The sequence below is a fragment of the Zootermopsis nevadensis genome, unplaced genomic scaffold, assembly GCF_977971745.1.
Source record: "Zootermopsis nevadensis isolate Lab colony 2312 unplaced genomic scaffold, Znev_1.0 Znev_ptg000061l, whole genome shotgun sequence".
NCBI lineage: Eukaryota > Metazoa > Arthropoda > Insecta > Blattodea > Termopsidae > Zootermopsis > Zootermopsis nevadensis.
The window spans coordinates 4194133-4220474 of NW_028259192.1; the positions used below are offsets into that span (position 1 = coordinate 4194133).

General features: G+C 37.1%; 2 protein-coding genes across 3 annotated transcripts in view; one reads left to right on the forward strand and one right to left on the reverse strand.

Annotated features, from left to right (window-relative positions):
- The window catches only part of Gasp (Chitin binding Peritrophin-A domain-containing protein Gasp), a 36140-nt gene extending 11307 nt beyond the window's left edge, over positions 1 to 24833 (reverse strand). For both annotated transcript variants that reach the window (XM_087340677.1, XM_087340675.1), the window contains exon 1: positions 24672 to 24833. In XM_087340677.1, coding sequence (XP_087196803.1) covers positions 24672 to 24714 — 43 coding nt within the window. In that variant the 5' untranslated portion in view covers positions 24715 to 24833. The remainder of the gene's footprint in view (positions 1 to 24671) is intronic.
- The window catches only part of LOC110834321 (protein obstructor-E), a 241000-nt gene that overhangs the window by 16541 nt on the left and 198117 nt on the right, over positions 1 to 26342 (forward strand). The gene's annotated exons all lie outside the window — the stretch shown is intronic.

Here is a 26342-nt window from a genome sequence, read left to right on the forward strand (position 1 = left end):
TAACATTTAAAATATTAAATGATGTTCTTTATCGAAATATTCGATTTACATTAGACCATCATTTTTCACGACATGTTTCAGTTCCTAAAAGAACTATCTTCAGGTGTATATAATTATATAAAGATTCAAATCAATAATAGCTTAAATACAATTTCTTAAATACAGAAAATATAGAAATATAGAAATTGTATTTAAGAAATTGTATTTAAGTTATTATTGATTTGAATCTTTATAAAATTATATACACCTGAAGATAGTTCTTTTAGGAACTGAAACATGTCGTGAAAAATGATGGTCTAATGTAAATCGAATATTTCGATAAAGAACATCATTTAATATTTTAAATATTTTAAATGTTAATTATTGTAATATTTTAATATTTAATAAGAATTTATTGTGATTAGACGGACAAGATTTAAATAATATATATTTATAAGATATTGTAGGTGCGTCATATTGTGATTTATTTAAATAGTATTAAAAATATATTAAAATTGGCCGTCAATCACAATATAAGATAATTAAAAGATTAATATATTTTTAATACTATTTAATATATATTTATTATATCACAATATGACGCAACTTTACCATCTCTTGGAAGCAGATATTAACTCTTCATGACATGTACAGTTGTAAACTAAAGTTGCTGACATTATCAGGTTTTTTAAAAAAATTTTGTTGAAGGCTACGTGACTTGTTCAAGAAGCCGGACGAAGGAGAAATTATGTAGCGAGAAAACAGTTTTGATGATCTCAGAATTAGGGTAAATTATGTGAAAATGAATCATTAGATGCAAACTAACTCGAGTTTCCAGATAGTTCGGAATATCTTGCGAAAAGTCTACTAATTAACAGTGAATTAAACAACGGTTTATTACATGCACAAAAATGTAACACATTCATAACTTTAGCAATTGACTATAGGCTTATCGTCTAATACAGTGGCTCCAGTTAATTTATTCAGTCCCGAAGTGGCCGATTTAAAATTCATCCTGTATACGGAGTGACCTAAATTCAGTTCCTTCACCCTATGGTACATGGGAGTCTGGCCGCACCTACTGGCACACCTCCTATGCGTAGCAAGAGTAACCATCGCCCAGTTCCTACGCTGTCGCTTTTCCACTGACTTCGAGTTACTACACGTGCTATTGCAGAACAGAGTTTAAATTTACTGTCAAGGAAACATAAGAATAAAGTTGTTTGTTTCTCTGTTGCTTACGGAATGCTTACAACACCGGACTAAGAAAATATATTGTTGTTTTGTACGAAACAAAATTTGTATATTGGCTGTAGAGTTTGGAAAAATTTAAGATAAATATAACTAAATATTCTGTAACCATTACTGAGAAAATATGTGAATATTGACACTTACTAACGCTTCTTAGTTCTGTAATGCACCATAAGGTGTCCTTAGTGATTCCTCAATAAATGCTAAGGCATTCTACATCTTTTCTCCTTATATGCGTAAAGTTCACGGCTTCAAGAAGAATTTATTATACTTGGTCGTCGTCAAAACTTCAGATCATACGTTCTTTTATGAAATTTGAGGTTATCAAGGCAATGAAGATGTTCTGGTTTTGAGGACGTTTGGTCTTGTAGATGGTAAACAGCATTTCGAAGGATCGTGTCGCCTACGTCATTAGGGTAAAGACAAGCTACACGTTCCTCCGAAACGTTAGCAGTCACGTAAAAGACATGGAGGAACAATCCAAGAGACCAACATCGCCTTGCACATACATTTGACCACCCTATAAATATTTGAAGATCACGAATTATGAAGCTTTTTACGTAGTTTTCCCCAGCCTCACGTCTTCCTGTTAGTTATTTTCTAATTTTATGTTCCTCGGTAGCTAAGATAACTTTTGTTTCTGCTTCTAAACAAAGTTTTTATGGACAATATTGCAAATCAATAACAGAAAGATAGTTTTGAATGCAATTTATCTTACCTGTTTTGTGATACTAGAAATAATAGGCGTAAACGGTTCACAGGTGAGACATTGAGCGGAAAACATATCGAGTGATTTCGTATTCGGAATCTTGATGTTGTATAGTATATATCAGTGGTATTCAACCTGGGGTACGCGAAGACATCTTAGGGGGTACGTGAAATTTTAAAAAAAATATGTTATTTTATGATAAACACTGAATAATCAGTAATGTAATTTATTTAATTTATTTTAGATGTAGATTATATACTATGTATAACTTGAATTATACACCAACAACTTTGGGGGTACAAAGTTGAAGAGAAATTATATCTGGGGGTACGCGAAGACATCTTAGGGGGTAAGTGAAATTTTAAAAAAAATATTATTTTTTGATAAACACTGAATAATCAGTAATGTAATTTATTTAATTTATTTTATATGTAGATTATATACTATACATAACTTGAATTATACACCAATAACGTTGGGGGTACAAAGTTGAAGAGAAATTATATCTGGGGGTACGCGAAGACATCTTAGGGGGTACGTGAAATTTTAAAAAAAAAATGTTATTTTATGATAAACACTGAATAATCAGTAATGTAATTTATTTAATTTATTTTAGATGTAGATTATATAATATGTATAAATAGAATTATACACTAACAACTTTGGGGGTACAAAGTTGAAGAGAAATTATATCTGGGGGTACGCGAAGACATCTTAGGGGGTACGTGAAATTTTAAAAAAAATATGTTATTTTATGATAAACACTGAATAATCAGTAATGTAATTTATTTAATTTATTTTATATGTAGATTATATACTATGTATAACTTGAATTATACACCAACAACTTTGGGGGTACAAAGTTGAAGAGAAATTATATCTGGGGGTACGCGAACAAAAAAGGTTGAATACCACTGGTATACATTTCATTATGCAGAAATTGACGCTCGAAACTGTGAGAATAGTTTACTCTTAGCCTTAGAAAGATTTATTGAGCTAGAAAATTGTTCAACAAATAACTTCAGCGGAATGATGATTAATACCTCAAATTAGATATGAATTGTTATGAGATGTCAGAGGTAAGATAATAATGTAAGTAACAAAAACAGCTTGATCTGCGGCCGTCATGTGCTTAATTATTCTAGTCAGCGTATAGTCTAGAGTCGGAACCTCATAAAACACCAAGATGGAAACCTGGACGATGCTGACAACATACGAGATTAAGCAGTGTTTCTAGTGACCGGTTCTTTCAATGCGGTGACGTGACCAGTTCTTGAGAAATAAAAGGTTATTTAACTTGTTACTCGAGGTCTACGTCACGTTAATTGGATAAAGCAATGTGATGTGAATATTAATATATCTGGAACTGAGATATGCTTAAAATTAGATATTTTGTACCGCAACGTTCTGTATTGTACTGTAGCGTGACTTATGTATTGAAAAATGCAACAGACAGACAATTTATCAGTAGCATCTTGTCCATTCTGATATATGTTTTCAAGTAACCTGGATTTATAAATGGGGCAGTATGGTATAAAATGGGGTCAGAATTATAGCTTGAAATACTGAGGAGTCTGAAATATGCCGACAGCGTGTTAAGTGTATGGTTTGAGGTTTTCACAGCGGTGAGTATGAAGATTTCTGTCTTCTGGGTTGTTGCGCTGTGTAGTCTGATCGATGTTTACCAACGTTTCAGAGGTCATACTGCCTCCATCATCAGGGCGATGCGTATGAAGATTTCTGTCTTCTGGGTTGTTGCGCTGTGTAGTCTGGTCGATGTTTACCAACGTTTCAGAGGTCATACTGCCTCCGTCATCAGGGCGATGAGTATGAAGATTTCTGTCTTCTGGGTTGTTGCGCTGTGTAGTCTGGTCGATGTTTACCAACGTTTCAGAGGTCATACTGCCTCCATCATCAGGGCGATGAGTATGAAGATTTCTGTCTTCTGGGTTGTTGCGCTGTGTAGTCTGGTCGATGTTAACCAACGTTTCAGAGGTCATACTGCCTCCATCATCAGGGCGATGAGTATGAAGATTTCTGTCTTCTGGGTTGTTGCGCCGTGTAGTCTGGTAGATATTAACCAACGTTTCGGAGGTCATACTTCCTCCGTCATCAGGGCGGTGAGTATGAAGATTTCTGTCTTCTGGTTTGTTGCGCTGTGTAGTCTGGTCGATGTTTACCAACGTTTCAGAGGTCATACTGCCTCCATCATCAGGGCGATGAGTATGAAGATTTCTGTCTTCTGGGCAGTTGCCCTGTGTAGTCTGGTCGATGTTTACCAAAGTTTCAGAGGTCATACTGCCTCCATCATCAGGGCGATGAGTATGAAGATTTCTGTCTTCTGGGTTGTTGCGCTGTGTAGTCTGGTAGATGTTTACCAACGTTTCAGAGGTCATACTGCCTCCATCATCAGGGCGATGAGTATGAAGATTTCTGTCTTCTGGGTTGTTGCGCTGTGTAGTCTGGTCGATGTTTACCAACGTTTCAGAGGTCATACTGCCTCCATCATCAGGTCGATGAGTATGAAGATTTCTGTCTTCTGGGTTGTTGCGCCGTGTAGTCTGGTAGATATTAACCAACGTTTCAGAGGTCATACTGCCTCCTTCATCAGGGCGATGAGTATGAAGATTTCTGTCTTCTGTGTTCTTGCGATGTGTAGTCTGGTCGATGTTAACCAACGTTTCGGAGGTCATACTGCCTCCGTCATCAGGGCAACAACCCAGAAGACAGAAATCTTCAGTGTGTTAAGTGTTTCAGCATTTGAGAACAGACTTCCGTCGTTATCAGAGAACTTGTTGTAGTCTGCATGATCGTCATGTGTTAGTGCTTTCGGTATAGGGTTGGGGTTAAGTCCAGAATCAGAATAGGACTTTAAATAACCTACATGATTAATCGGAAAGAATCATTCTGTTCCTCGTCATTATTTTGCGATATTTCATACCATCCGTTCGTCAAAACAGATGTGGTTAATCTATGGACAAAATAGGTCGACTCAAGCTATAACACTTCTGAATTCTATTCATGAGGCTTGCGTCTTATTTCGTCTTCCCTATAAGATGTAGTAATAATATTGTGAAATAGGCCACGACCACTTTATTTAATTCCTTTGTCACGATACGTTGTCACCTATAAGAAGACGCATATAACGCAGTAGTTCTTAATGCGTTGTTAGATTCCTCCATCCATTAGGTTAATAGCACGTAATTTCATTAAGATCTCTGATTACATGAGCTTGATAACAGAAAGGTATCCATCCGATGTACCGGGTTTCTTGTAGTGACGCCGGAGTTTAAAATGGTAGCGTCATCAAACCTTATAGTTCACAGGCTGTGTTAGTGGTTCCGGAATGTGAAAAGTCACAGGCGATTTATTTTATGTAAGTCTCTCGAAATTTACGTAGATTTACTTCAGAATGTAACCGGGAACCTGTGGAATTTGGAAACAGGAATATTTACTGTTACACAAGCGATTAGTCGTTCCAGCAAGCAGTGAGAGTAGTTGCAACAGAGTTCAGTTATGAAATTCCATCGACTCTCCGGTGGCCTTAATTCGACGCGGAAATACAGCAGCACGTAAGAAGCTAATGTTTTTTTTATGAATGTGTAGTAATGTCACATAGGCAGTACTGGGGTGTGGGTAAAACTCGGGTGACAGCTTTCGTCAAGTTTGTCGAATTTAATGTAAAAATATTTAAATATCTTTAAGTTTTAGGTAACACATTATTAGTTTGTATCTTATATGCGTCATGTTTGTGTTTGATTAAGTATATTTATTTTGTACAGTCTATACACAAACGTTTGAAGTTTATTGGTGTTGTAAAAATTATATAATATTAAAACATTTTATTGTGTAAAATATTATATTAGCGCTCTTAATCGTAAATACGATTTTACATTATATTTTTTTAGCGCTTTTATTAAAACGACATATTTCGACGGGTAATACCGTCGTCTTCAGGTTTTTATAAATTTAAAATATTTTAAAAGCTATTAGATATTTGATGCACTATACACAACATTTCTTGATAAATATAACGTCTGACTACAATAAGCAACTTACCATGAAAATGGAAAACTACAAACAGAACTACGGATCATTATATATTGCATCAAATATCTAATAGTTTTTAAAATATTTTAAATTGATAAAAACCTGAAGACGACGGTATTACCCGTCGAAACATGTCGTTTTAATAAAAGCGCTAAAAATATAATGTAAAATCGTATTTACGATTAAGAGCGCTAATATAATATTTTACACAATAAAATGTTTTAATATTATATAATTTTTACAACACCAATAAACTTCAAACGTTTGTGTATAGACTGTACAAAATAAATATACATTATTAGTTGCCAACTTTCATACTGCGTCAGATACAGAATATCAGGATTTTCAGGGGCACCTTTTTTATAGCTAGCGAGTAACGCAATTACAAGAAGATATTTCCGAAGTGGTTTATATCCGAACACATGACACCATTATGAATTCCTGTTAATATTCGCTAGCTGTATGTTGACGTGCCCGTATCAGTGTGTATTATGCTTTTCACGTGTTTATGGGTACGTGCGTTCGTCTAGCCACGTAATGGTCAATGGCCGGAGGTAGTTCTGGTTACATCTTCCCATTTTACCCACAGCACGGCGTAGAATTTCTTATACAGTAAAACCTCTCTAAGGTGGACACTCGTGGTTCCACGAAAATGTGTCCAACTTACAGAGGTGTCCAAGATAGAGGGAAAAAGAAATATCGATTGTGGTCTAATGACAATATAGTCTATTTACTTACATACACTAACTGCTGTAGGCTTACTTAAATTAAGAATTAATGACAATAGTATTAATAATAATTTTTTGAAGCCCACTCCCATGCATTGCACATTACACCCCAGCCTCAATAACATTTTCTAAAGTTAATTCCACTAATTTTCGCTTCCCCATCGCAAACACAAAAATTCCATTTCTGTTAACACAGTCTGAACTCAAATGCAAGCTCAGTACTGATGGAGTTAAAACTGTGTCTTCTGCGATACTGTAGTCCAGTTAAGGGTTCAGCAAAAGAATGGTTAAACACTAGCAATGCATTCCAATGCTGGGTTCAATGTCCATAAGACAATCCTCTAGAGAGGAGGCATTCGTCAATCAGAAATTCAAAATAACAAAATATGTAACTGAAAAACTTTCCCTGAAAAGCATCGAAGTTAAGTGCATGAACCTGTCCAACTTACAACAAAAGAGGTGTTCAAGTTCCAGGATAAAGGGGTGTCCAAGATATAGGGTACTGTGGACATGTAAAATTATTGGATATTCGCCAGTTCCAATTAAAAGTGTCCAATATAAAGGGGTGTCCAGGATATAGGGGTGTACAACTAGAGGGGTTTTACTGTACGATGGTCGTGAACTCGAATCCATTTGTGACTGGAATCTTCATAAATATTTTTATGATTAACGTTAGGTCCTTCATGTTTAAATATTTTAAAGCTTGTTTCACTGAATAGTTACCAAATATAAGAAATTTATGATAAAAATTGGATGTTTTAATAAAGTCAAAGTCTCACGTTGTGTTCAAATGTTTAGGTACTTTAAGGTCTATTGAAAACTTTAAACAAGTTATTAACAATACTTATAGCGTAACATTTCTGGTGCGTTCGCCAGTATTTGGTAAACAAACTAACCATGTTCATCACCGTCATCATTATTTACGATGCAGAATTATTTTTAAACAAGTTTCAGATTCAAAATTTGTTCTGGCCATCTTTTTCTTTGTGTATCAGTTGAAATTCTGGGCCAATATAATATCTTGGTACACTATATTGATCCATTCGTGTAGTATGTGAAAACCAATGGTTTCTTTCCTGTAAATCTCGTAATGTAAGTATATTATAATTATCCATTTGCTAATTGTGGTAACCGAGGCAAATATTGTCTGCAGATAGGATCCGTAAAGTATTTATGTTTTTGAGAGAAAGTTGACTCCAAAATCGCTCGTTATTTGTGATAATTAAATTAATCGACAGTTTCTCCAAATATTCCCCAATACAGATATAATAAAATCGGCGAATTCTTTCTCGAATTGTTTTACGGACAGAACAACGGGCGAACGGACGGACGGACGGACGGAGCTATTTAATAGGCGCTTCGGAGAGTTACGAATGCACCTAAAATAATAAAAATACATTACATACATAGGCCTGTATCGGTAACAAAGGAAATACGAAATAAAAGGAGATTTATGAACGATAATAAAATACAATAGCATTAAAATGTTTTTGAATTGTTCTGATGTTGGTAATTGAAGTATCTGGGCCTACAACCGAAATGTACTTTAAAGTATGGTAGCCAAATCTTCTGTCTTGAAAAATTTAGTTTATTTTATTAATAACTTCGTGACAATTCTGAATACCATCTCTAAAATCGTCACAATTTTCATGCCGAATTTAAATTTTCGAAAAAACGTTAAACATTTTATTCAAGTAATTCCTTTCACTAAAGAATTGTGACAACTTGGCGTTTTATCAGACTAAAATACAGACCATAAAGTATTTATAGTATTTTTTTTGTAAATGTGAAAAATGTAGAGTAGTTTCAAATAGTCCTTGAAGCTGTTTTGCATAAACTGAACATTCGCCAGGATGAATTCGAGTCCAGTGAAAGTGGAGACCCTGCTCTACAAAGCCTAAACGATGCGTTCAACTTTCTTCCCTATCTGTTACCACATTACTTCTGAACGCATTACATTTAGGCTACTTAATTTTTGAATGTGTTAATGATTCCTCTAATTTGTTAAAGTGATTTGGAAATTTACATTTTAGTTTGGGATTCATTTATAAACCACTCTTTCGCACTGAATCCCTCAACAGAAATTCTCGTCTTTAAAATGATCTGTGTTTATTTAACTATATGGAGAATAGTAGGATGACTGTTCAGATGCTCTGTTAAAATGCCAAATTTCTAGAGAATTGACGGACAGCGCTGATGCGGCAATGAATACAGTAACAGATTTTTTTGCATATTGTTTTATGATCGCGTGCATCTAACACGTGATTCGAACAGGTTTTTATCAAGGTGCCTCCAAGACCTTGAGATCTTGGCTCTGTCTGGTACCAAGAAAGTGAATTAGTTTTTTCCAGCGTACTTTTGGTGGCAACAGCCTGAACAAATGACACTTCAAGCGACTGAAATCAACAGTGCCATGCAGGCATTAATATATTTAGTGTTTTAACACTTCACGTTTTGTAACATCAAAAGGTTTACTTGTTAAAAGGTTAACCTACTACAAATATTTAGGTTTATGTAATATTATGTGAAATCGCGTGTTAAATGGGTGTCCCAGAAAGATGTATACACACTTTCAATGTCTGAAATAAAGACATTTTAATAAACTATACCATTACATAAAGTATACAAAACAATAATTTTGCCTGTTGTTTTGTATGGGTGCGAAACATGGTCTCTCACTTAGTGGGAGGAACACAGATTGCAGGTGTTTGAGAATAGGGTGTTGAGGAGGATATTTGGGCCTAAGAGGGAAGACGATGGGGCGTGGAGAAAACTGCATAATGACGAGCTTAAAAATCTGTACTCCTCCCCCAATATTGTCAGGGTGATTAAGTCGAGAAGAATGAGATGGGCGGGGCATGTAGCGCGCATGGATGGGACAAGAGGTGTGCACCGGGTACTGGTTGGGAAACCTGAAGGGAAGAGACCGCTGGGGAGACATAGACGTAGATGGGAGGATAATCTCAGGCGGTATCTATGGGAGATAGGAGTTGAAGGAGACTGGATTTTGTTGGCCCAGGACAGGGTCCGGTGGAGGGCTTTGGTTAATTCGGTGATGAACCTTCGGGTTCGGTAAGCCATCTAGTTAGTTAGTTATACCATTACATACGTCAGCATTGGCATTCAGTTATGATACAGTAGCATACGATTTAAATGCAAATCATTTACTTTACAGAATGTCGTTTCAAGAAGCCATATACATTTTCAGTTCGATACGAAGTAGTTACGTCCACAATTTTCCAGTTACTCTGACCTCCCCAGCTGTCACCTTTACTGCAGAATTCTCTTTTGCGTCTGTTTAGTAAAGTACTTCCAGCTTCTTATACCCGTGACTTAGTTTGTTGGTGGCGCACTACGATAACTTTGCTTGAATGTCGCCTTTTAAATGAAATAGACAACTTCGATACTTGGAATATTAACATCGCATTATGATCGTTTAAAGTGACAGATATGCAGATATGCTCACACGTTCGCAATCCTTCAAGTGGACGATTTACAACAGGCTTCCCCAGTAATATTTTTTATGCGTTTCTTGTTTCCATTATGCGAGGCACTTTTCTAGCCCACTGTAGGCTTCTAAGTAAGGTCCATTTATTTTCATGGGCACAGTTTCTTTTTCAGACTCATTTAATACACTTTTTGCCTTTTTTTGCAAGAGACAAAGTTTTAAATTTTCACAAAACTGTTAAAATTTATTGTTAATCTGTATAATCTGATATTTAGTGCTTCAGAAATGATTCAAAATGGTTTTTCCGAGATCCTCCTAGTTTCTATTTCGGTAGTAAACGGCATTCTCTCAACAGTCACATCTGTCGTACTCTGTCAGTGGATACGTGAAGTTAGGAATTTCGCAGTGCAGCCATTTTGAATTTATTTTGCAAGTGTAACATTGCTACTTGGCGCTCCATGCAGGTAGCATTAAACAGTAGCACTTTGGCTTTGGAAGTCATTACTCACGAGGTCCTGAGTAAGCCCCTTCACTATTTTATTTATAAATTATGCAAGTTTTCTTTTCTGGTTTCAATTGCCATTATATCCTCCAGCGGAATTAGTATGAAGGTCAACTGAAAATCCAGGTCGCTGGTTTTCTCCATGTCGAGAAATACATCTGACCTCTGCGTCTTAGACGTACAAGGTCTCTTCAAAATCGTGTTTCAGTGATTTGTGTTTGCACAAACCAAAATACTTTAGACTAAAATATACATTCGATGTATGAGTACAAATACATACAGGCTTACGGGCCATATTTCGACAAAGAAATTCAGGAGATGTTTGATTATCAGTAAAAATTTCACTTTGGTTTCTGAAACATTTCGAAGAGGCCATTAGTATTATGGTAACTATGTGTACCGCTTGCAATCAAGTTTTAGGCGCATAGTAAATGCAAGGCTTAATTTACTGTCCAATGACTGTTCCCTAAATATTTTAAATCGTTCTGCGAGTCAGGTCATGAATATTAAGTCTTCTCTACGAGCTTTTACCAGAAATTCAAAACATAACAAGGAATAAAGACTAAAAATGCATATTTAATATCGATCGCGTATAGAATTAATCGAATATACCCCAAAACTTTAATAATTGGTGTGATGCAAAATGAATTTGTCATCGTGAGATGCTTGAACGTCGTCCGTATTTGTAACATATGCAAATTAAAGATATCGCTTTATTATCCAGACAACATAATTTCAAGGCTTCTATTCTGTAGCTTTACGGAAACGTTAGTAAGATTTTGTAATTGAACCTCTGGCCCTTTATCAGGAGTTTCGATGACGCAGTACCATTTCCACTTCAACGCCTTGTGGCCTATTCAGGAGCAGCAGATAGGGATTTTGTGTTGGCTTAAATACGTTTTCACGCAATGTTACGCATAAAAGAATATCGACTTGCGGATTGAAACGTTCAGTAAATAGAACAATAAGAATTGTGTCTGTCATCTACTTATGTGAATTCTTTCGTTTTGTGGTTGACTCTGATTTCCATTATGTCGATATAGACGTACATCAAATCCAAACTCAATTTCGGTTTTTACAAACAAAGAAGATTGCTGAGTAAAGTCGTATTTTCTGACGAATCAACACTCCACAGTGCAAATAAGCAAAACTATCGAATACCTGGTACTTGAAATTGAAAGAGGTATCCTTGTATGGTTAATGCGTGATGCGAACTCCCAAACACGAAAGTGGTAGTTGAGTAGCGACGTGTATTTAGACAAATTAGAACTGTGCGATTGTCCACAGCTTAATGAGCTACGTCTCATTCTCTTCTCACATTTCGGTAAAGATTTTGGCAATCATCTAATGTCCATTGAATAAAAATTTTCTTGGATATTATCCATCGTCTAGTAAATATAAAACGTAAAACGACGTTTCGGAGATGGGACTTTATCTCCGTTTTCAGGTTCCTACACAGTTGGGCCCACTAGATAGAGATAGAGTCCCATCTCCGAAACGTCGATTTAGTTTTTATATTTACTAGACGATGGATAATATCCAAGAAAATTTTTATTCAATTGACTCTTCACCATCGTCAAGAAGTTTTAGATCTGATATCGAATGTCCAGTTTCCAAATAAGACAATGAGCAGAGGACAACATATTTGTCAATATTCCCTTTCATTCGACCTCAATCCATAATAACTCTAGACTTCTTTTGTTTTTTTTATTTGGCGGTTATGTAAAGGACAAAGGGTATCGGTACTTTTGAAAAGTGGCATGACTAGAAAGTTAAAAGAATGCATAAGGACCTATCGACAGCTGGAGCAGTAGTTACCCAAGATCTGCCGGAGCGCTCATACTGCAGCCAAAAACTGCTGATCTGTAAACAGATTTTGTATCCAAATAATACACCCCCAGTAAGCTTTATGACATCACAGGTTCTCACGGCTGTGAAAATAATGTTGGTATTATGGATCCTACTTACGTGCGAACTTGCTGGTAGATACCAGTCTTTCAGAGGAAGATGGTACCTCAGTCAGCTTTGAAAATTGAGACGGTATGTTCCTCCGAAATTTTGGCATCTAGCGTCAACTATCACGGCGATATGAACCCAGAAGATCAACTCTGGCACAACGTGTCTTAAAATCCGGAATTCCAGAATTCTTTTATGGATTCAAAGCACAAAAGCTCACTCACTTTCGGTACTCAAACTATTTCTCCCTGAAGGTACAGTCTAGCGAGGTAAAAATTACTACCTTTTTCTGAATCTGATATTTTACATCATTTTGAATCTCTTATCATGTTATGACTGTGTTAATAAATGAATTCATTCATATCAAATCTAAAACTTCTTGACGATGGTGAAGAGTCAATTGAATAAAAATTTACTTGGATATTATCCATCGTCTAGTAAATATAAAACGTAAAAACGTAAAACGACGTTTCGGAGATGGGACTCTACCTCCGTCTTCAGGTTCCTACACAGTTGGGCCCACTAGATAGAGCTAATCCCTATCTCCGGAGATAGGGATACGTTTTATATTTACTAGACGATGGATAATATCCAAGTAAATTTTTATTCAATTGACTTCATTCATTCTTAAATTTGTCTTGAATTTGTTGCACATTTAAACTTAACATATCAGAGCTCGTATGAGTATTTTTTTTGTGAATGGCTTTTGCTTATCTCTCGTCACATTAAGTCTGACCTCCTCCAGCAGGCATCGATTTTCTTAAAGTAAGCAGATTTGAAGACCACATTATTATCGTTTTTAATTTCCAATGCAATTTCGTCATAGCGCGCCTACCTTCAAGTGATACGTCTGTGCAAAATATGAGGAGAAATCTGCATAATTTTTATGTCACACATTGCTTCATATCTGAGGGTTTAGAAACCTTTCTGAGGATGTCCAGTAAGACTATAGAATTTATCACAGTTTTACTAATCGTAAATATCTCACGTACTCTATACAATCATTTATAAAATTATAATCATTTGAAGAATTTATTGTTAAATGAATGTGTATTGTGTTAGATGACAAAATCGTGATCTCCTATAAACAATTCAAGAGACTTACTTAGTTTTTCAACTCTCGGTTGAGGAATTCTGCTGTTGAAAATGTTTTTCTACCCGTTATCTAATTCGTTTTACCACGGTGGTGTAGCGGTTAGAAAGCTGGCCTTGTAATCCTGGGGTCTCGGGTTCGATTCCCGGCGGTGCCCAAATTTATAACTTGTGTTGGGCAAGGCCGTGGTCTAGGCAACACGGAGTTTTCCTCCGGGGGCTTCACCGGTTTCTCCGTGGCATCCCAACAATTACTCCATTCACACACAGAAGAAGGCAATGGCAAACCACTTCTGGATCATCTGCCAAGAACGTATATGAACAGGTTCCAGTCCGAGAAAAGGATGGAAGGATCCTGTTCATATGGACCTGTCGTCAGACAGAACACTAAATAATAATAAGATGAGGTGGTCTAGCGGTTAGAACGCTGGCCTTGTAATCCTGGGGTCTCGGGTTCGATTCCCGGCGGTGCCCGAATTTATAACTTGTGTTGGGCAAGGCCGTGGTCTAGGCAACACGGAGTTTTCCTCCGGGGGCTTCACCGGTTTCTCCGTGGCATCCCAACAATTACTCCATTCACACACAGAAGAAGGCAATGGCAAACCACTTCTGGATCATCTGCCAAGAACGTATATGAACAGGTCCCAGTCCGAGAAAAGGATGGAAGGATCCTGTTCATATGGACCTGTCCTCAGACAGAACACTAAATAAAATAAAATAAATTCTGTGCATATCATTCTTTAATAGGATACTGAATTTTCATGCTTTCAACGTGATCATTATAACAAACGAATTTGAGGAAAGTGTCGATATTAGCCAATGAAGTGTCTAGCTGCGGAGTGAACCGCCGGGGTTTGATTCCCGGCGGCGAAAGGACTTTCCGGCACCACGCCAAGACCGACTGGAACCCATTGAGAACTCCACTGAGTTAGGATCCGGGCGCTGCTGAAGTTAAGAATCCTCTCATGTTTTCTTCTTGGCGTCGGGATTAAGAACAGGAATTAGCACGAGGAAAGTGTCAACATATTCTGGGGCCAAATCTCTTGAGTCGGCACTTGGCTGGTCTCGGAGTAAAAGTCTTTCCCACTGCGTGGTACAGACTCCATGCTGTGCTTTCTACGACTACGAGACTGATATTGGAGCAGGGGGACATTGTGAAAATATTAGTACTTCACGTGTCTAATCCACTTTCTCTGCTTTTGAGCGAAACAATGGACGCAGTCGTGACACCTCCAGCTGATGCAAGCCATGAACTACTTGTGACAGTGCCAGGAAGTGATCATGCACATCTCCACAGAGAAATCTGTAGCTCACTTCCAGCCGATCCACATCTTCTGCTAAGACTTGGCCATATTGGAATCCTACAGATGAGACGGCGTAATAGTGATACCGGTACTCCTGCTCTTAGGATACTCTCAAGTAGTAGAAAGAAGTGTGTATAAGTTTGAAGCCTTGGATATTCCCACCTTCTTCTTGGAAGAGGTCTGGGGATATTATAACTCTTAAAAAATTAACTTTAAAATAGTTTTGATGAAGTCAGAACAAGATTGTGTGTATTAAATATTTAGAGGGCTCTTTAAACATCTTTAATCGTTCAATATCATGCTACTAACTAACTAACTAACTAACTAACTTACTAGATGACTTACCGAAACCGAAGGTTCATCACCGAATTAACCAAAACCCTCCACCAAACCTTGTCCTGGGCCAACAAATTCCAGTTTCCTTCAACTCCTATCTCCCATAGATCCCGCCTGACATTATCCTCCAATCTACGTGTAGGTCTCCCCAGAGGTCTCTTTCCTTCAGGCTTCCCAACCAATACCCACGCTACAGATTATAGAATTAACATTGATCCTACGCCAAAGAAATTATATTATTCTACCTTGCAATTTATGATAAACTTCAATATTATTTAATTTACAGTGAGACTTTTTAAGTCTTGAAGGATATAATTGAAATGTTTTAAAAAGTAAATTTTTTGTTTCATATATGAAATAATGTATTAAGCGTAGGTCTACACGATCAAGTATATTTTTGATGATTCGTATACATGTTATGCTGAATTTAACACTTCAAAATTTAAACTTTAGTGATAAGAAAAGATTAATAAAATATGCCATTGGCACTTCTCCACACCCCTTCAAGTTCACGGAACGTTGCCGTATTCTAATCAGTAGGCGCTCAATAGCCTCTATAGTTAATATAGCATCGTTAAGTAATGTAAGATCAAGACGTGTCAGTGTGACAGTATCAGTAGATTGATATTTTTGGATACGCGAGGACTTCGAAATAGTTACGGACATTTATTCCGTTTTGTTAATGAGAATAAACATTACTCTGCGTCCTAAATTGCAGTGAAATCTGCAAGTGTTTTAAAGCAGATAAGAAGAAAGTGACTGAGAAAGTAGATTTTCTGAATGAGTGGGACTTGGCAACATATTTTCTTGTTTCATTAATCACTAATCAGTGACTAGATATGCAGCCAACGAAGCGTAGAAGATTTATGCGCTGTGCCGAGAAGCAAAGATAATTTTATTCTGACACGGATAGGAATGAGAGCGATGTGATTCAAACATAAAGTCGAAATACTTTGTGGTATCGCTTTCTGTTAATCACAGCTAATCGGATTCTTACTCTGAATACGAACTTTCTTTATCCGCGCTGCTGTATTATCAGTAGTATTACGTCAGAAAACACGTGGATAAGAGTACGCTATGATTTCGGAGTGTTTCGAAGTTAAAAGTGAGTTCTGCGATTCTTTTATCAGGCCTAATCTGAGAATTTAACTCAGACATAGCAAATAAATGCTGTGTTAAATATTTCTTGCGATGCAGGTACTCGGATGGAGGTTTGACTTCGACAATATTTTAATTATGGTGGCTAACCTTCGGTTAAACAAAGGGAGAAAAACAGACTGATGCTTTATATCTTCCCACGTGACACAGGAATGCACATTAATGAGCAAGAATTATTGATTACGACTGCATTCCAAAGGCATTTGAGGTATTCATGGCTGTGGAAATTTGGTTTGCGATCTCCTGGGCTATGGCGCTCTTGGGATACTTGGATACTGGGAACGACCCGTTCTTCAAGTGCCTGAGCACTGCGGGTCCCAACTTTTTCGTTGGCTCGATCTATAGACATTCGGTAGGACTCCTTGGATAAGGGATCGGCCCGTCGCAAGGCCTCTACCTGTACACAGGACAAGACAACACAGAAAAACGCTGACAAACATCCATGGCTTGAGTGGGATTCGAACCCACGGTCCCAGCGACCAAGTGGCACAAGGCCCACGCCTCAGACCACATGGCCACTGCGGACCCATAGAGGTGGTTATTACAAATCCAATTCAAATGTTAGTTTAGCACAAAATTGATACGTCGTACTTATTAAGTTATATGGTTTAAAAATTAACAATTACTTAATCTTTCATAATCCTGTTTTAAACTTGCTCAGTAGCCCGTAGTCTTAGAAATACAAATGCTGTTATCTTAATAATCAAGAAGTAAAAGGAACAATGGTTTGAAGCTACCGCGAAGCGTGACAAATTGCAACCTTATTTTTCCGACTTACCGTCAATGCGTAAAATATCCTCAACTTTGTAATGCGCGGGGTCACACGGCAGACCGAGGACGAAACCTACTTAAACAATGCTCGGTGTTTTATGCTGCTAATCTACTTCGGTAGCCAACCGGAAAACCAAGAATAGGAGAACTGTGACCAATTGAGGTCATCATGTACTATAATCATTTAAATAGGCTTTACTCTTTTGAATATTGTTTACAAAGTGAATTATAAAAAGATTTCTGTCTTCTGGTTTGTTGCGCTGTGTAGTCTGGTAGATATTTACCAACGTTTCGGAGGTCATACTGCCTCCGTCATCAGGGCGATGAGTATGAAGATTTCTGTCTTCTGGGTTGCTGCGCTGTGTAGTCTGGTCGATGTTTACCACCGTTTCAGAGGTCATACTGCCTCCGTCATCAGGGCGATGAGTATGAAGATTTCTGTCTTCTGGGTTGTTGCGCTGTGTAGTCTGGTCGATGTTAACCAACGTTTCAGAGATCATACTGCCTCCATCATCAGGGCGATGAGTATGAAGATTTCTGTCTTCTGGGTTGTTGCGCTGTGTAGTCTGGTAGATGTTTACCAACGCTTCGGAGGTCATACTGCCTCCATCATCAGGGCGATGAGTATGAAGATTTCTGTCTTCTGGGTTGTTGCGCTGTGTAGTCTGGTCGATGTTAACCAACGTTTCAGAGATCATACTGCCTCCATCATCAGGGCGATGAGTATGAAGATTTCTGTCTTCTGGGTTGTTGCGCTGTGTAGTCTGGTAGATGTTTACCAACGCTTCGGAGGTCATACTGCCTCCATCATCAGGGCGATGAGTATGAAGATTTCTGTCTTCTGGGTTGTTGCGCTGTGTAGTCTGGTCGATGTTAACCAACGTTTCAGAGGTCATACTGCCTCCATCATCAGGGCGATGAGTATGAAGATTTCTGTCTTCTGGGTTGTTGCGATGTGTAGTCTGGTCGATGTTTACCAACGTTTCAGAGGTCATACTGCCTCCATCATCAGGGCGATGAGTATGAAGATTTCTGTCTTCTGGGTTGTTGCGCTGTGTAGTCTGGTAGATGTTTACCAACGTTTCAGAGGTCATACTGCCTCCATCATCAGGGCGATGAGTATGAAGATGTCTGTCTTCTGGGTTGTTGCGCTGTGTAGTCTGGTAGATGATTACCAACGTTTCGGAGGTCATACTGCCTCCATCATCAGGGCGATGAGTATGAAGATTTCTGTCTTCTGGGTTGTTGCGCTGTGTAGTCTGGTAGATGATTACCAACGTTTCGGAGGTCATACTGCCTCCGTCATCAGGGCGATGAGTATGAAGATTTCTGTCTTCTGGGTTGTTGCGCTGTGTAGTCTGGTAGATGTTTGCCAACGCTACAGAGGTCATACTGCCTTTGTCATCAGGGCAACAACCCAGAAGACAGAAATCTTCATAATCACCGCTGTGAAATCCTCATCGTACATGAATTATTAAACTTTAATCATTTCAATACAATGTTTAGCTTTGAATATTTTCACGTAAAGTGGAAGTCGCTTGAATGCCAATGCCATGAGGTGAAGAAGAGGAAGGCATGAATGGTTCTGTTGTAAACATTGACCAAACTAATGTTATTCACGAAATAACTACGTCACATAGGAGAACAAATTGTTCAAGCCTTGTAAGTGTTTCATTGTACGCGAGATAGGTAGGCCTGCATTTTGTTAAATGTGTAATTAGAAGTATTACGTAAATATAATACACTACTCAAGTGTTCATCGCGGAAGTAATTCTTGAAAGAGGATAATCACTCGACTGGTAAAGAGAAGGCACTTCTTCGCTTTTATGGATGCTGACAGTAGCTGAAGGAAACGACAAGAAAAATTCAACCATGAAATCCGGTCTTCGGGCCAAGATTTGAAACCGGGACCTCTCCCAAATGCGAAATAAGATTTCCGCTACGTTCCGTTTGAAATAACTGATTTCTTTGTTATGCAATGTTATATATTCTGAACAGCTTTGTGGAATATTAAATTTCACAATCTTTACGTTGGCCTGCTATGAAACTTAGACCCCTGGGGAAAGGCGTAATACATATCACGTGTTGTAACATACCGTTATCTCTTGAAGGACGAATGTCAATACAATGATACAATTTTCAGAAACTGACAACTGCAAATGACAGTGCTACAGAAGTGAACCTTTGATCCTATTAAGTTTTTCATCAACATAATTTGCAACAACTTCTGCCGTTTTTCGTATAAATGTATGTCTCTGATGGACGGATTTCGTGTATACATTCGTAGGGTATTAATTTTAAAAAATAATTCTACATACAAATGTATTCTAAGTACTTTCTCTGGTAGCTCGAATAATACTTTGAATTAAGTGGGGGAAACACGGAGATACGTAGAGAGTGTTCTGAAATACATCGGTGTATTTGGCCATAAATCTCAAGAGGATGGGACGCGTGTTTACGTGTTCATTCTGGCTGTAGAATGAAATGTGTTGAGGTCTGCTAAACACACACGAATGTTGATCACATACCTTCTAAATTCATTTCCATTTGCAGTCCGAGGGCGACTTTGAAGTGACCGCGGGTGGTAAATATTCACTAGAGATGTATGCGCTTTTAACGTTGTTGAACAGCTGACCGCTGTTAGTTCTGACTAAATATTTTATGGATACGCCGAAATTCATATAATTTGAATTGGGCCCATAAGAAATTTAGAAAACAGTGAATCCTAAAGACGACGTTATGACGCCGTATAGACGCCATATTCAGCCTGAAGATGGAGACAGTATACTTAAACCGAACTTTGATATACCTACGCGACTGCACCGGGTCATAACCTAGAACACCGCCGTCGTCACTGCCGTGAGAAGGTCAAATCGCTCAGGGTATCCTAGGTTGTGTGTTTTTCTCCTTGGCTATCTTTTGCGCCGTTGTAGAGCGTGTACTGGGGTATTGAGTTTGTATTAACATTTTGATTATTAGCCATTTTATCTACTTTAACGTTGATAATATTATGAGTGAGAAGTTACAGTTATATTAATAGTGTAATATATGGGCAGTTCCGCCAGCCTCAGTCTAAATACTACAAATCAGTGAACTATTGACGTGCAATAATTTGTCGAGACAAGTACAATGTATCAATTAAATAACTGGCCCTGTGTCTAACTGATCTCACGTTTCTGAAATAGGCAAAGATTTATAAGTGTTAAGGCTTCATAATAATTATTAGGCGAAAGTCAGTGTATGGGGCACGGACTTCAGTATTTTACTCGGTCATTGGTTGGATCATTATATTTACTAGAAATCTTAAAGTTTCTCTAAAACAATTTACTGATTAATTTTGTCATGGAAAATAAGAGCAGATTCTTCTGTACGCAGTAGGACAGTCGGGGATAAAATAGAATACTTCATCCTCCCTCTGTATTCAGTGATACCGAATGTCGTGGCCGATCAGTTTTATTTCAGAGATCCCGGGTCAAAACTTCGGCCCGGAGCCGGCTGTCCTTACCAACATTTTTCGTGATTTTCCATGAAGTACTTTTAAATATGAGACGACCGATTCCGCCTATATTTTCCCAATTTATTAATCATTACTTGCCTTAACATTCGTCGCTGTGTAATCGTATCCCTTTATAGCGTCTGCAAACAGACCGTAAATAAACATTGTGCTCTGTGCTATCGCTCTAACAGTGTTTTCGTCGTAATCACGACACAGTTACCAGCTGTCCTGTCTCAGCTGACTTCCTCTGTCTGTCCACTGAACGACGTCATAGTTCCACATTCAGTTACTCCACAATCGTCTTGCCTTTTTACAACATATATTTGCAACTCCGTGTATATAACCTCATCAGCTGAAACAGCGTTGTAAATAACTAACAAATCAGTGGTATGTGGAACAAAGAATAGTAGCTTGATCTCCATTTTATTTTCATGACCACTGTAATCTACAAAGTTTTTAATAAATTTCGTAGAAACATATAGTTTTATAATACCAGTAAATTTAGTTAAAAGTTTATTTTTAAAACTGAAAATAAATCCATAAATAAATAACGAAATAGGCGGTATTTAAGGTTTTTACAGCAACGAGTGTGAAGATGACTGTCTTTTAAAATGTTTCACCGTAGTCTTGTGGAAATATACTGACGTTTCGGAGATGAATACACTCTCCATCATCTCACCGCCCTAATGATGGAGGCAATAATCACATATGAAACGTCGGCAATTAATAGCTCAACGCTCATAGAAGACAAGCTATCATCAAAGAATAAGAACAAACTTTCAAAAGGATAATGAAATACGAGACATAATATTGTAAAATTTAGATATAAGATTTTAACGGCGATTGAAAATAGAATAGTTTGACTGGTACAAATTTTAAGAGTGCAATAATTTTTACTAATTACAACTCGAAGGTTGGTATCTTTGTCCTGTTACTTGTGTACAAAACGAAATGCCGAGTGACGTAATGGCGGTTAAGTGCTACCAACGTTACATTATAACTGTACATATTTTCAAGTTCACTTGCTATTTATGAAGAGTGAAAGTTTTCAAAAGACCCAACGCAGGAATTCGGAGAGCCCGTCGAGAAAGTTAAGATTAAGAAATGCTTGAAGCACGTTGCCGATCACGTGGTTACGAAAATGTCCTGTTTCGGGCGTGGGGAGGGGTGGAGGAGACTCCCGTACATTAATAATAATACTAAATATAATTATAATAATAATTAATCACACTTTTAGAAGCTAACAGTCGCCTAGCTAGTAAAATTCCTCGTCTTTTATAGAACACTAAGATTCATTGCCACATTCACTAGAACACGCCATGGTTTCTATTCTCAGTCAGCTGAATCCAACCCACCGATACGTCTGTTAGGTACGTATTGTATTCAGTTTGGTTCAGTTCGTAGAATTAAGGTGCTTCATAATGTTACGTTATTTGTTAAATTTATGTTTGAAATATTTCCGAAATGACCACTTATTGAACAAAAATATTCTCTTCTCAAGAATGTTACGTTATTTGTTAAATTTATGTTTGAAATATTTCCGAAATGACTACTTATTGAACAAAAATATTCTCTTCTCAAGAATGTTACGTTATTTGTTAAATTTATGTTTGAAATATTTCCAAAATGACCACTTATTGAACAAAAATATTCTCTTCTCAAAAATGTTACGTTATTTGTTAAATTTATGTTTGAAATATTTCCGAAATGACCACTTATTGAACAAAAATATTATCTTCCCAAAAATGTTACGTTATTTGTTAAATTTATGTTTGAAATATTTCCGAAATGACTACTTATTGAACAAAAATATTCTCTTCTCAAGAATGTTACGTTATTTGTTAAATTTATGTTTGAAATATTTTCGAAATGCCCACTTATTGAACAAAAATATTCTCTTCTCAAAAATGTTACGTTATTTGTTAAATTTATGTTTGAAATATTTCCGAAATGACCACTTATTGAACAAAAATATTCTCTTCTCAAAAATGTTACGTTATTTGTTAAATTTATGTTTGAAATATTTCCGAAGTGACCACTTATTGAACAAAAATATTCTCTTCCCAAAAATGTTACGTTATTTGTTAAATTTATGTTTGAAATATTTTCGAAATGACCACTTATTGAACAAAAATATTCTCTTCCCAAAAATGTTACGTTATTTGTTAAATTTATGTTTGAAATATTTCCGAAATGACCACTTATTGAACAAAAATATTCTCTTCTCAAAAATGTTACGTTATTTGTTAAATTTATGTTTGAAATATTTCCGAAATGACCACTTATTGAACAAAAATATTCTCTTCCCAAAAATGTTACGTTATTTGTTAAATTTATGTTTGAAATATTTTCTAAATGACCACTTATTGAACAAAAATATTCTCTTCCCAAAAATGTTACGTTATTTGTTAAATTTATGTTTGAAATATTTCCGAAATGACCACTTATTGAAAAAAATATTCTCTTCTCAAAATGTTACGTTATTTGTTAAATTTATGTTTGAAATATTTCCGAAATGACCACTTATTGAACAAAAATATTCTCTTCTCAAAACTGTTACGTTATTTGTTAAATTTATGTTTGAAATATTTCCGAAATGAACACTTATTGAACAAAAATATTATCTTCTCAAAAACGTGAGGTTTAACTTGAGTTTAGATAAAATAATGGAATAACTACAAAGACTTTAGGGGTCTGTTTTATTTATAAATCCTCTATGAATATTTCGTAGACAACAGAGAACGAGGGTTTCTGTCGAAACATATGCCACTCTTTCGCCAAAGCGCACCAATTGGCCGGCCTCTCACCTGCCTACTACTTTCTGTTGCTTGGCACACTAAGTTACTTCCTCGAGTACATGGACCGAGTTGCCTACTTCGATGCAATGCTTCGTTTCTCTCTTTCTTTATCCGTATAACGCGAAAAAGAAGGTAAGACAGAAGCCGACATTAGACCGCACTCCGATTTAATTAAAATTCGGTTCTTATCTTAAAATTGTTTTCTTGAATACATCGTTATTTTTCTTCTGTATTCCAAAATACTTTCAATAATATTAACACTGTCCATATACTTACAGACCGGATGGTCCCATATGTTAAGGAATTGTAATTGTAAATTTTTACGAAGCTTTAGTAATTCCGTGTCACATTTACGTAGTGCTTCAGAATAAAAACGTAAAATGATAAAATAGTTTAAAATAAAGTCAAATTTATCTGCATCAAAATTGTAGATTTTACGTATTATTTATTTTATATATTATAGTAAAAGATTACTACTGTAAAAGCTGGAGTATTGGAAAGAATGCAGAAGATTTATTTGACTAAACGATTTACATATTTTGTAATTCTTTATCCACTAACCACAGATACATGGGATGGTAATAAATAAAGGAAATAAATTAGCGTACGAAATAAATAGTGTAATCTTCGCTAGTTTTTGATTGACACGTGTAAATCATAAACGCGTGCTTTTAATTTAAAGATAAAATAAACTATGTAATAGATGTATAAAGTAATTTGGATTCACATAAACGTGACTGATTATTAATTAATGAATACTTATCTCTTTTTTAATATTAGCGTAAAGATTTAAAGTAATTTTCACTTTCTTGCGAAAAAGAAATAGTATAATACAGTAATACGAAAAACAATTATCGATATATATAAAATTTGATATACGTGTCTTGTATTCACACATTCACTAATAATCCGATAAAAGTCCAGTATTCCTCCTGAGGAACTGTAAAATATGTTTCACTTCAAAATACAGAAAGAGTCTGCCACTCGCGTATCATATCCACTATCACATTTCCCGCTATTTTTTTTTTTAAATTTACCGTGAAAATGATTGTTATTCGGCGAACCCTGTACATTTGAATGTGACTCTACATACCGCCTCCTGCAACAGTTACTAGCACAATGATGAAGCTCCTCATTGTCACTACGTGTTCACTGAACGATCACTGGTTCTTCAGCTCGCTGTGAGCCTGTGTTTTATAGCTGGCAGCACAACTCCCAACCTGACCTACTCTTCGGGGCGGACGTACACTACGCCATGGTACCAACTCACCGCAAAGTGGTTGCTGGTGGACACTTTCATCTCGCAGGTACCGCTTCGGAAAACTATGTGGTAATGGGAGGGGACCACATTAACATTCAACCGAGGCCCTCCATTGCTTACAAGTTCCTTGTTAGAAACCGCATGTACGCATCTCCTATCTATGGCGTTCGCGGATTGATTTTTGGGGTATTATTTTTTATTTTATTTATTTAGTGTTCTGTCTGACGACAGGTCCATATGAACAGGATCCTTCCATCCTTTTCTCGGACTGGGACCTGTTCATATACGTTCTTGGCAGATGATCCAGAAGTGGTTTGCCATTGCCTTCTTCTGTGTGTGAATGGAGTAATTGTTGGGATGCCACGGAGGAAAACTCCGTGTTGCCTAGACCACGGCCTTGCCCAACACAAGTTATAAATTCGGGCACCGCCGGGAATCGAACCCGGGACCTCAGGATTACAATCCCAGAGTTCTGACCGCTAGACCACCGTGGCCATCATTTATTATTATTTAGTGTCCTGTCTGACGACAGGTCCATATGAACAGGATCCTTCCCTCCTTTTCTCGGACTGGGACCTGTTCATATACGTTCTTGGCAGATGATCCAGAAGTGGTTTGCCATTGCCTTCTTCTGTGTGTGAATGGGATGCCACGGAGAAACCGGGGAAGCCCCCGGAGGAAAACTCCGTGTTGCCTAGACCACGGCCTTGCCCAACGCAAGATATAAATTCGGGCACCGCCGGGAATCGAACCCGAGACCCCCAGGATTACAAGGCCAGCGTTCTAACCGCTAGACCACCGTGGCTATTTTTTGGGCTACTTCAAAGATGGTAGTAGTCTGCTATAAAATGTCAAATGACGAACAGCTCAGAGAAACCTTTCAGATAATTGGTCTTCTGACAAAGATTCTGATCAGAGACTTCCCGAATACGAAGAAGGTTTTCTCACCACTGCACCATCAAGTTTTGTATATTAATATTATAGCAGCCGCCATCAAATTGTAAGATGAGTATACTTTTTAAAAATGGTTTCCTGTAATCAGACACTTGAAATATTTTATGAAAACAATAATAAATGTTGCAAGTTTAAGAGATAATATTTTGCTAGAAGTTACGACGTCACAAATCCCCCCCTAACGCTGTAACAATATATAGCATTTCAGAAATCTGTAGATATTGTTATTCAGTGTAATTTATATAAAGTTCCAAGGCTGCACGAAAGGATGATTGGATCACATCCATACAAAAATTACATTGATGTCACCTTAGCGGAAGCTGTTGGCAAGATGAGATCGAATATGCCTGTGATGCTGATGGAAACTCAGAAGAGGAGTCAGTAATCAACATTTTGTGTGTGTGAAAGAATAGAGACACTTGTTGCAGCAACTTAGTCGCCCAACCGTGTTCAGCGCTGAGGAAGAAAACTCCTTTGTAGCACTCGGTAAAGCCATATCAAAATTTGGATTTTCCATTGCGGCTTGCTTAGACCGCGTTGACAAAACGG